At 40.2% G+C, this 12,892-nt stretch overlaps 1 protein-coding gene across 1 annotated transcript; it reads right to left on the reverse strand.

The window, feature by feature from the left end:
* Window positions 1–1,698: 1,698 nt before the first annotated feature.
* Window positions 1,699–5,772, reverse strand: LOC139713279 (uncharacterized). Its single transcript, XM_071625023.1, has 2 exons — window positions 4,865–5,772; window positions 1,699–2,085 (listed from the first exon to the last, which is right to left on the reverse strand). The coding sequence occupies exons 1-2, from the start codon at window positions 5,770–5,772 to the stop codon at window positions 1,848–1,850; spliced, it is 1,146 nt and encodes a 381-aa protein (XP_071481124.1). The 3' UTR covers window positions 1,699–1,847.
* Window positions 5,773–12,892: the final 7,120 nt, after the last annotated feature.

Consider the following 12,892-nt stretch of genomic DNA (forward strand, 5'->3'; position numbering starts at 1 on the left):
TAATGATTGGAAATGCCAAAACAATCAGCATGTTTGGGGGATTTGGTTGATTGTTCCAATTTTGTTCCAAAGAACATATCTTGATATGAAAGTAAGTAACTTTTTGTTCCACTATTGACTAGCCTATGATATATTAAAGCCCATAATAACTGTTCCTTCTATCACTGTCATCGTTATGACTTTGTAATAGCATGAGTAACGTTAAAACAGGAATGCTTGCGTGTCCCACACATCCATATCGGTGTTAGTTTATACCTCATGTACCTCAACATGGCCACTGCATGGTACACCCAACGAATACAACGTTCTCATAGAATTTATTTGAATTTCAAGAGTCTGCAAGATGTCAGCAGTGTGTAGAAAATGTCTCATTCATTGTGTCTCGAAGTAAAATTCCGCTGCTAAAAAGTAGATCTACTAGTGTGCAGCTCCAGATTGCCCTTGAAATCTTTTTTTTTAAGGTTATTCATCCGAAAATATACTTTCTAAACATTGAATACATATATGCCCTTTAAAGTAGCAAAATGTTTACAGAAATGAAAGTCTAAACATATTATTGTTATGCTCTCGTATCGATGTCCAGTGTGACCAAATGTGAGTCAAACAATGGACGATAGCTTAAAAAAAGGCAAAAAAGTACTTTCTACGTCATTTCACAGTGCTGCAAATCGATTGCGCAATGATTAATCTATTTTCTAATATTCTTGTAAACTATGCGGTTTGCGATCAAATTGACACCATATCATACTTGGGGCCTCACGTTAGCCTATAGGCCTAATGCATTTGTTTAAAACGGCGATAAGTTTTTCAAGGATGATTAATAACCTCAAAACATTTTAGGTGCAATTTTATACTTTTGTTTAACGTTAATACAGTAATAAATGTTTGGAAGTGGCAATGTCAGTTCACATATGACATTCTTAATTGAGGGTATCGTCAATACGTAGGTGCCGTGCGCAGAACAGCGTTTTAGATGTATTATGGGATAGCTCACGGGACAAACTTGCCACGGTTTTGACTGCACATACGCACTTACATTACGCTCTGTCTTTACATGAAGATTTCTTCGCTTTCCATCATGTGACCAGCACATTGAAGCCTTGCAGTAGTGAACCATGACTCTAGTGACCGCAAATCAGTAAAGCTTAGTCACTTTCAACTCTTTTAAGCTGAATTATAGCCAAGAAAAAAAGGCTAACAACGGAAAAGCAGACAAAGAACTCCATTGAATCGTATGGGAACTGCAACTCGCGTGAGACAACCGGAAGCGAACAAGGGACCGAGGAATCCCACAGTGCACCTGTGACAGAGCTCTTCAGCGTGCGCAGGAGTTTTTTACGTCATTGGCGATAGCTAGAATTCCACAAAGACCTAGGAAAGCGCCCACCATGATCACAAGGTAATTGCGTAGAATTGTTTATAGAAGGCTGTCACTCTTAAACTGAGCGGGAAATAAATACAAATGTCATTATTTACTAATTAAGCACTTGCTTTCCTTCACAAAAAGTACTAAATAAAAAAAAGATGTCAGTCACATAGTGGCCAATATCGTGAATACAGCGCAACATAGTCAATGTAGCATGTTTATTAGTTGAGATGATCTTAGTAAATTATGGTTAAGCAGTCTACGAGAGAAATTGCTCCTAAAGATAAGGAAAAAAGATGAATAAATCTTCCAAGAATATAGGAGGCATAAGACAGTACGATGCCAGCCCAGATCAGGGCACCAGAAGAAAAAAGTAAAGTCCTCATCACAAGAAAACCTAAAATTTACACATAATTCGTTCAAGTAACACAAGGCAGCCATGTGCTGCTTTCACAGGTTTCCAGGCAACGGGTGATGTATACTAATAGTCCGGCCCACCGAGGCGAGTGGGTGAAGTAGAGCGGGAGTAGGAGCGGTAGTTTTTGATCACGTGATCGTAGGAAGGCGGAGTCGGGTTGGGCGGGGTCGCCACGTGTGTCCGCGAACCCTGGACCGAGATGGGGACATTGAATGTTCGCTGAGCGCTAGTCACCGGCGTGGAAGTATCCATCGGTGGTCGCTGTTCCATTACTCGCATGATCTCTTGATCGTCAGATTTGCTGAAATGGAAATAAATCGACAGCGTTGAAAGCCTGAATAAAAGAAGTCGGTGTACTTAACAACTCTCAGGTAGCAGCAGCATGGCTAGGCGGAAGACGCAGATAGGTGCTACTGCACTAGACTCTCCAGTCATTTATTTTCTACAGCTTTCAGCCAACTTGGGTTTGCCAATATATCGATGTGATAGACATATGGTACTAGCAAATAAAATTTGTCCATATCCACAGATAATAGATGCATATGGAGAGCCATAATATACATTCACACAGTAATCATCATGATTTTACATGACAAATTTAGTATAACAGATCTAAACAGTATCAGCTTACTGCAAGTCATTTCATATTCATTCACAGACTCATAAAGCATATTGCAAAGTCACACAGTGGTAAGTGATTCAAGATCTATTCTTGACCAAATTACCACTTATTTTGAGGTTATGTTATGATAATATGCGTAATATATATTATACATACATTTTGTGAATGAATTTGATATGACTTGAAGTGGTATTTGTATTTATAGTTTTATAAGACTATGAAATGTTCTGAACAAATTGTACCATGTATATACAATTTTCGCCGTTGATGACGTAATAACAACATGATCAATTGCATTAATTTAGAACATATTTTTTATTTAATTGATCTTCTTTCTTATCCTTACGCGTGAATAAGGAACAAAGATTACACAATACACCCATCATACCAAAAACAGCATTAACCAATTTGTCAATCAGTTTCAACAGCATTAACCAATGTTTGAAAAAAAAAGCCAGCAACGGACTCCAACTTCCGTAGAAATGTTAATAATACCAATCCAAAGTCAACAATTTGGGTTGCCCTATTATATCAGCTATCACTGAGAATGCTTCATTCTTGATTTTATTTCACTTCCAACAAACAAATAAGAAATACAAAGAAACGCTCATATACACAGACGTCATGAAATCAGTACCACAATGCGATGAACAGAATAACATTGTAAGAAAAATATATAGGTAAATTATCAACAGAGATACAAATAACTGTTACGTCCCTGTGGTAAATGCATAAACAATATTGTTGGAAATGGAGGGGACTGCTAAAAAGCAGAGCTTGTAGAATGCAGTCCCCTCATAGAGAAAAAAAAATTGCAAAAAACAACAACAACAACAAATTTCCCTAAGCGGTAGCAAAAAAAAAAAAAGACAGACAGAGTAATACATGCACACATACGGACGCACATTAACAAACACATGGCGGCTCTCTTGTAAGGAAAACTGGAAATGTCGCTACGGCGACTGGTGTATGCCTCTGCCATAATGCATGGTTCTCCTAATAGGTCTATAGTACAATGTCTTGACAATGTGTGATGAAAGTTTCACACAATTGGCAAAATATTAAAATGACAGGCTTGCCACAAATGTGCTGAATGTTCACTTTCCTAGAACTAGGTTCAATTGGATGAATGATTAAAACGTCAGAGTGCAGCCAGGTATTTGGGGGATATGATGATTTTTACTTGACTTTTGACCCTTTCATAAGTTTATGCATTGAGTAATTTTCAAGGTATTGAGAAAAAGTATAATTTCAGTATCAAATGGTAAAATAGTATTATCTAATCCTGGCCTTTAACCTTTGACCTCACAGTTCCAAAGAGAATCACTGTTAGGTAGAACATGCATAAATAAATAAGTTTCATGATAATACCTTGAGTTACTTTTGAGATATGGAGGAAAAAGTGCAATTTAGCACTTTCACTTGACCTTTGACCTTTTGACCTTTGACCTTTTGGCAAGAAACTTCCCACAGAATATATATTGGGTTATACATGCATACATCAAGTTTAAAAAAATCCTTCAGGCATTGCATAAATATAAGGAAAGCAGTGATATTTTGAGGAGTTGACCTTGACCTTTGACCCATGACCCCCCAACTTCCCTAGATAATCACTGCCCATCGGCACATGCATATATACTAAGTTCCATGAAGATACCTTGAACCATTTGCGAGATATGGAAAAAAAATTTCAACCTTTTTTTCACAAAATAACCCGTGACCTTTGACCTTTGACCCCGTGACCCTAAAATCCAATCAAAGTATTATCCCCTCAGGATATAACCTCATACCAAGTTTGATGCAAAACCACCTCACGGTTCTTGAGATATCGACAAAAACAAAACGGGACGGACGTACGGACGGACGGACGGACGTACGTACGGACGGACGGACGACCCGAAAACATAATGCCTCCGGCCACTTCATTTGCGGAGGCATAAAAATTGATGAGAGGATAGAAAGATATAGTAGTGAAGAAGGTAGTAAGTCCGAGGTGGACAAGGGGGGAGGAGGGGAGAGGAGAGGAAAATGGTGGGTCATAACCATGGCACTGGAGGCACAGAAGCACGGGCTCGCTGATGAAGAAAGAGTAGTGAGAATAACGAAGCAACAACAACTTTGAAAATCAAAAGTTAAAAGAGAAAAATGAATTATGCTGCGTACGAAGTTTTTAGATGATTCTTTAACTTTAAAGAAAATGTATAAAAACTTAAAGCTTCTATCATATTATTATCCAGAGAATTCCAGAATTTTGGTCCAGAAAAGGAGAATAAAGATTTTGCAAAAACCGTCCTAGTCAAAGGCAAATGATATTCATGGGATTGACGGGTTGGATATGCATGAACAGTTTCATTCTTTAAAAGCACGGAATCAAACACAAGGGGGAGAGAATGGTTGGTGAGTTTATACATGAATTGTCCTAATTGCACACGATAACTTAAATTCCTATCTAGCTTACTTCCTGATCATTTCTTGGAGGGCCTCTTCTAGCTGGGCGAAGTCGTCTTTCCATCTCTCAGAATCTTCCGATTCCGACATCGCCATGGCAGGATTGCCGCCGAGCAAACCGCTCCGCTGATCGGCAACGTATCCAGAAGTTTCTTCTTCGTGGGAGGGGCTAGTGTCCGCGTTTGCACTGAAATATGTGATTGTGTTGACTCTCAGTGGTCGATAGCCCATCGGCGTATGCCAATCGGGGCTCGCGTCTCCTCCCTTCGAGACTGTGGGCGTATCTTCGTTGGCCGTGACGTACGTTGTAGAAGGCCCCTCCTCCGGCCGGCTGAAGTCTACGTCACCAGTGTCCCCGCCCGCTGAGGCGGAGTTAGTGCCGACGCGGGTTTGTAAAGTTGTGTCTGACGTGACTGTCGACCCACCGCCCGGCGTGTCGTCTGCTACGGCACCGATCTCGCACACATCCCCGCCCCTAAACTCCGCCATGTACTCTTTATATTTCGTCGACGTCTTGAAACAGCAAACGCACAGAAGGTATACCAAACCTACTACGAGCACTATGACTCCTAGCACCAGCACACCTATACCGACGCCCCACACGATCTTGGATATGTGTGCCAGGATGACAAGTACTATCAGTCCAGCAAGGGTCAAGAATCCGCCCAGGAGGATCATCACGACTGAACAGATCATCTGACATTGCTTCTTCCGGGGCACCACGACCAGGCTGACGTCTGGTCGCACACTCCATCGCTTCTTCACCTTCTTCCGTCGACCACTGCCGGGTTTCTTCTGGCGGTAGACGACCGCCGACGAGCCGCTGTTACTGGGTGGGTGGTAACGGATCTCATCGCGTCGCGAACGATCGTTTCCCCGCGTCCACCGCCCTTGCGCCTCTCTCGGTTTCTCGGCCATCTTCAATGCGTGGGACAGATAGTTTCCTGAAATAAAGATCAGAGTACCTTTATTGATTTACGTTGATATCAGACTTAACGATACCTTTAAAACTAGTAGCTTTCAGAATTATAAGTTAGAAGGAATGTTTTCATCAAAGTATTAATATTTTGCGTCAGATGCCTCAGTACTGAGCAGATCACTATATTACACTAGCACATCGATACTAGTCTTGTTAAGTAACGACATTGATCGCATTTGTTCAACTGAAATGCTGATTATTGTTTGATGGTATTTCATATTTTAAACAGCGCTCAAGGAACACTTTACAATGATCTATCATTTGCGGCTAAAATGTGTGTCTTCATTTGGCACATATTGCGTTTGACAACGTCAGCCTCTTCCTTAAAAAGATGGACGTATGACTTTCGTATGTGCTTGCATATCATTCTTTGTGTCAAGTAGCTAGTTCGTAAATTAAATGTGTAGTCAGTTTCATTTCCTCCGATATTCTTAGATATTTGGTCCTTACATTTTACGACCAGAACATAACGCAAGCAATGCACTCTTGCAGAATTTGCAGATCTGTATTGATTCAAAACTGTCGCCACTAACTATTAAATTTCGCTCACAATCAAGTCTCGTGGTTAAAAATCTCTGAAACACAACCCATCCAAACTGGACTGAGATTTATGTTGAACACGACTTATAAGTCTCTTTTGTTAACAAGTTTGCAATTGGTATAGCGTGAGAGAATTATCTGGTGACGTCTTACATTTGAGAGTATCTTTGAATGTAAGTATTTACTGCGTCAATGGGAGTTGATCTCCTAAACCGTGAACAGACTCTTTGCTTGATGTGCGTTAAGTTAACAGCTGTTTCTCTCTTAGTAGAGTTTCTCTACTAAGAGTTTCTCTACAAGTTTCTCTACAAGTTTCTCTACAAGTTTCTCTACAAGTTTCTCTCTTAGTAGAGTCAGGGCGGTGAGTTGGCTCAGTCGGTAGCGCGTCTGCCTCACGATCACGCGGCCCGGGTTCGAACCCGAGTCTGGACTGAGCAATGTTGTGTGTAAACACACCGTCCCCTCTAGCAAGAGGCAAAACACTCTGTCCCTCGGATAGGACATAAAATGGAGGTCCCGTGTATGAGAGAGTCACAGCTCATGCACGTAAAAGATCCCGCTTCATTCATTCATCGAAAAGAGCAGGGTGTCTAACCCGGTGAAGTGGTCCCACCCCACATCCAACTGGACCCCATGGAAGACCAGCTTAGTGTAGCTGAATATGGGCTATCCAGCCATCTTCACAGATGGAAAATGAACAACAACAACAACAACAACAACAACAACCATTATGCTGTCCCTTTGATTGGGAGAGCTTTTACATTCTACCAAATACACAAACGCAAAGTAATTATTTTGTTCCAAAAACAACATAGACAACAATAACAACAACAACACCAACGATGGTCTGACCTTGCCACGATTAAAGGGAAGATAAACCCCAAGAGCAATGTAGATTGAGTGAAAGCAGCAACATTAGTAGAACACATCAGTGAAAGTTTGAAGAAAATCGGACAATCGATGCAAAAGTTATGAATTTTTAAAGTTTTGGTGTTGGAACCGCTGGACGAGGAGACTACTAGAGGTTATGACGTCTGAGTGGACAACAATACCAAGAAAATATAAAGAAAATTCTACAAAAATCCATTTTTCATGAAAATTACAAATTCCATCAACTTGATATTGACATTATGTTAAGGGTAGCAATTATTCCCCCTGCTTTCTGAAAGCGGTTGGTCCATTGCTCTTTCATAATTCTAGAAAAGTGAATTTTTGTTGAATTTCCTTTATATTTTCTTTGTATTGTTGTCCACTCATACGTCATATCCTCTAGTAGTCTCCTAATCCAGCGGTTCCAACACCAAAACTTTAAAAATTCATAACTTTTGCATCGATTGTCCAATTTTCCTCAAACTTTCACTGATGCGTTCTACTAATGTTGCTGCTTTCACTCAATCCACATTGCTCTTTGGGTTTACCTTCCCTTTAAGACAAAAGCGGCGCCATTTTTTAAGGCTGCTGAAGTGTGTGCTTTCCACTGCGCATTATCACTCGATGCATGATGACTCCCAGGGTGCGTCGGCGAGGATAAGGGGGCGTGGCAGATTCTTGCCGCGCGTGATGTCAATCAGTTCTGTTACCTGTTGAGATACAGTGAACACTAAAATATTAAATACATATTTTTGACGGATAATATCGTAATATAATATGCGGTTCACTTCAAATGAATCGGGCTGACAAGACATACCTCTCAAACAAGAAGATCTCTTCGGCAAAACAAACATGTTCATACTTATCTGCATTTGTGTGCAAGGAAGCAGTTGTCATATAAATCTACATGTAATAACAAGAAATTGCCTTTAAAATAATCATGTTATTACTGGTATATTTATCAGAACTTTAAATCAACACTCGTTAGCTTTCAATACATAGAAGTAGTATGGTGTAGTTATCAATACAGCACAATTGCAATCATTGTAAGGATACAACAAAATCTTTTAATTTTTTCCTTCTGGAAGGGGGGGGGGCGTTCAAATTCTTGAATCCACATTGGCACAAACTGCCCAGCACACACTGACGTCTGTGGAAAAAAAAACTGACACTGTCCATCAATAATACCTGGTCGCCCTTTCTCTCCAGTCTGGTGGCAAGAAAAACAACTTTGTTGCCACTATCGACTAAAGGACACGAAAATATAGGCAGAGATTGTGCAAGACACTCGAAAAATAATTCCCTCGCCATTGTAACCTCTCCACAATAGAGTCGACACTTTGCTGTTACACGCGTGTCGGCCTAAAGTCTACCGCACGTCGATGGGAAGGCACCACTGTGCACTAAAGTGTGCATGAGAAAAAGTCAAGCATGCATAGGGTGAGCACACCATTTGTTCGATGGGTGTGACTGACTGCTACAGTATTTCATTGTCATCACCTCCACGTTCGCCGGGTGAAAATGCGGTTCCGCTGCGCACCTTCATATCGACAAGAGAAGAATAACGCGTTACAACCTTCCAAGTCAGTCACCTTTCATGCGATCAACAAGATCTATTTCCTTTGACACGTAAAGTATATAGGCAGGTACTTACAGACATTCCACTGCATTTACTTTTCTCCCAAACACCGCGGTACTAGTCTGTTATGATAATTTGCTTAAAGTGCATACGAGGTCTGAGGAGAATGGTGTTCATCGGTATACAGAGGGACAAGATATACAGGCATTTAGAGAGAGAGAGAGAAGGAGAGAAGAAATGAACTTGCATAGCAAATATATAGGAATATAAATTATACGTGCATATACACATATAATGATATATATATATATATATATATATATATATATATATATATATATACACATAATCTACTTTGTGTATACCATGCATGTTTGATATGTCTAGCATAGATGAAATATTTGTCTGTTCGTGAGACTTGATAGAAATAGAGTTGGATCACAGCTTGCTACCTGTCATAGGAGGGGGGAGGGGGTTATCGGAATCATCCAGCACTATTAAGCCTCTCAAGATCACCATATTAAACTGTCAACGGGACTGAGATCAAACTGGTTGCTAATCGTCATGACGGAGTTAAAGGACAAGCTCACCTCAATAGACAGGTGAGTTTAGTGAGTTCAGCAATATTTGTAGAACACATCAGTGAAAGTTTGAGGAAAATCGGACAATCCGTTCAAAAGCTATGAATTTTGAAGTTTCTGCTCAGTCTTGACTGGATGAGAAGACTACTATAGCTTGTGATGTACAACGTTATGAAGAAAGTATAAAGAAAATTCAACATATTTTCTCTTTTCTTGCATAACAAAGGAACACTCGACTTCTTTCTTTCCGAAGGCAAGGGGAATAATATTACCCTTTACATACACCAGTAACAAGTCAAAGAAACGTGCACTTTAATAAAAAAATAAAGTTTTGTGAAATTCTCTTTTTATCTTCCTTATGTTGTTGTACGCATGTGACATCATAAGCTATGGTAGTCTTCTCTTTCAGCCGTGACTGAGCAGAAACTTCAAAAATGTATAACTTTTTAACGGATTGTCAAACTCTCACTGATGTATTCAACTAATATTGCTGCATTCATTCAATCCACGTGTACACGAAGGTGGACTTGTCCTTTAATGGGGTGGTATAGAAAAGACCAGGTATATGGAGGGGCGGTGTGCATGGGGTTCATCGTTGAAACCAAAAGTACTGCCTTCAATCATCAGTCACCCAAATGCGATTATCAACTTTAGTGTGTAAATCATCATCGTCAACACCATAAAGTATCAGCTTATGTCTGGACACAATATTGCATCAATTGCAATTGATATTTATACAAATAATTAATATAACTTTGCTTGGGAAGTCAAATGTGTATGAAAAAAGTATTACGGTAAACAAAACAAATTTGACAGGGAGTGGGATACTATAGTACACCAAGGTTGCTCTATTGTAGCTGTTCCCGGGTCTGCATAAAAAGGTGAAAAAAAAAAATAGGCAAGAAACAAAACACGAATTCCTGCGGTTTGTCGAAACCTGTAAAGCACATACCTTCGCGTTCCACTGAAATGCTATTCAATATTTTGGCAAAAATGTAGGCCCTTTCTTTCTTTGAAATGGTGGATTCAATTCTTTGAGAGCCTGTATTGGTGACAAATCAATATCACTGTTCAGGTACGGTCCACCAAGGAGGTGAAACGAAATCTCACTGGATCCACGCAGCGAATACGATCAAATTACTTTAAAAATGGGGTTCTGTCTATATACCAAATGTTGATGCACGACTACACAGTGTAATTCTAGTTGTGTTTTTAACACCACGCATCGCGGAGTATATTCGTAACATTATTCTTTTACGTTGTCACTGTGTAAGAGAGAAAATAACTGGGTTGTTCATACATTCCATACAATATTCAGCACTTCACGTTGGACCATTGTAGAAATTTCTATTATACGTTTTACCATACATAGCACGATCCTCGTACATAATGTATTCGCATGACTGGCAGAGGGATCGATGCATAGGGCAGTGTAACTGATTCCCTCTCAGCCATGATCCACAAATTTCGCAGGTGATATTGATGATGTCCCTAAACCAGTCTATCATTCACTTATAATTCTTCACTTTACCATAGCAAAATTCGAACCTGCGTTGGAAACACCGAAACCACATATCAACACGTACACACAATGTATCGATACAGAAATAGCATATAGAACGTTTCCCAGCATGAGAAGTCACGTGCGGTCTGGTCTGAGAAGGAGACATAAAACGTAGCCCATCAAAGGACTATTGATCTCAAAAGCCCTCCATGAATGGAGATTACGATAATGCACTCTCATGTACGTATGAAGACTAGGTACCATCACACAATAACACTGGCTCCTTTTCCACCACACGAGACCCACCGTTCACGAACATACTTACGCGAGTGAATTCGAGAGTTGAAAGTTGGGGAGATTCCATACATGGGAGTGGTGGTTCCATGTATATACCCTCTCAGAAGGTATACGATTTGGTCCCTCCACTGACGGACTATGGCAAGGTCATGACAGTTCTCCTTTCAAAAGAGCGCGGCTGACTTTTATACTGCATTCGGCACAGTAAACAGTCACCTATTTTTGGTCCTTTTGAGGGCGCGTGCTCTATGATTGTAGTTGTACAACTGTATCGCTATGTCCGCAGTAAGTATCGAAACAGAAACCTCTTCATTTGACAATACAGCGTCCAAATAAGCACTTAGGTGCACTTAGTACCTCCTTAGTAGGAAAGGGCACTATACGGATTCTTTCGGTAAATCCACGAAAATCGAGTATAATTGCTCCCAGTGTGTCGACTACCAAAACAAAAAGGCTAGGCTCAACTGTTTCTTTGCGGCTTATAGGTGCGAATGGAGAGAACTGAGCGTCGACTTTTTGTGTTTGATCTGAGGCGAAGCGACAAAGGAAGAAAAACGGGGGGGGGGGGGGGCTCTATATGCTCCGTCGATCAAGAACGGAGACTCGAATTCAATTTCTTCTCTACGCAGCCATTCATATCAACACCGAGATCTTTTCCCTTTGCGCTTCGGTGTACAGGAGTTTGACGAGCCCACATCAAACGGGTCTTGATGACGAGGGCGGACTGGAAGAAAGAAATCGCATTCTTGTTCAAAAACCAGAATTCAGGGTTAGATTTCAGATTACCTGCGTGGGCTACGGTTGAACAGGTCACTAGTGTCAAAGCACACAATCTGCCACACACATACATACACACACACTAATACTTGTCTCACGATTTCTCTTTCTCAGATAGAGAAAGACAGGGAGTAGGAGACTCAAAGAGAGAAAAATTAAGATTCACACACGCGCATATATACACACACAGATGCACACGCACAGTGGCATGCAGACACACACACACTTAAATTATAACTTGTGGCTTTTTTTTCGCAAACTCGCATTCTTGGGTCGTGTGTTACACACAAATATCAGTATCTCTTAACCTTTGTATCGTGGTGGTATGGGTGCTTCTGATTCTGTTCCCAAAGAAATTGATTCATCATTTCGTGCATTAATGGAAGAAAGTAAGCTTTTGGTATAAGGATATGGAATAAAGGTGGACTGTTTATAATTCTAACTGCCGACCAACGAAACTTGACGAACACTTCTATACACTATCCAGTAATACAATGTGGGTAGCAATGCAATGATTACGAATGTGATCATAACTAAATTCTCGTTACAACGAAATCAAAATCGAGGTACTAGAATTATCATCATATATATCTTTGTACACTATACTGTTCGGCTAAAACGACATTTCGATATAACGAAAGAAAATTGCCGGTCCCGAGGACGTCATTATGACGGGAGTGCACTGTATTTTTTCATCATATCATTTTCATAATTGGCTTTAGTAGTAGAAGTACACAACATGTAGTAGTAGTGGTTGTATTGATATTATGTTATCGTCAGTATCATTACAAGTAAATCATCTTCAACATTAGTTTCGTATGTCCATGAGTTGCATGGGATAAAATCAGATATTTGCAATCGGTCGCAATTCTACTTTCTTTCAACGCCACACAAGACTTAAAGTCAGTTAA

Source organism: Diadema antillarum, unplaced genomic scaffold, assembly GCF_040938485.1.
Source record: "Diadema antillarum isolate AM-2024a unplaced genomic scaffold, OU_Dant_1.0 seq00001941_RagTag, whole genome shotgun sequence".
Lineage (NCBI taxonomy): Eukaryota > Metazoa > Echinodermata > Echinoidea > Diadematoida > Diadematidae > Diadema > Diadema antillarum.

What these genes read in the sequence shown, in the direction of transcription:
- LOC139713279 (XM_071625023.1), bottom strand. Translation starts at nt 5,772, where the DNA reads ATGGCCGAGAAACCGAGAGAGGCGCAAGGGCGGTGGACGCGGGGAAAC. An exon ending in CTCCAAGAAATGATCAGGAA is followed by an intron (nt 2,086 to 4,864) that starts GTAAGCTAGATA and finishes TTTCCATTTCAG; the next exon opens with CAAATCTGACGATCAAGAGA.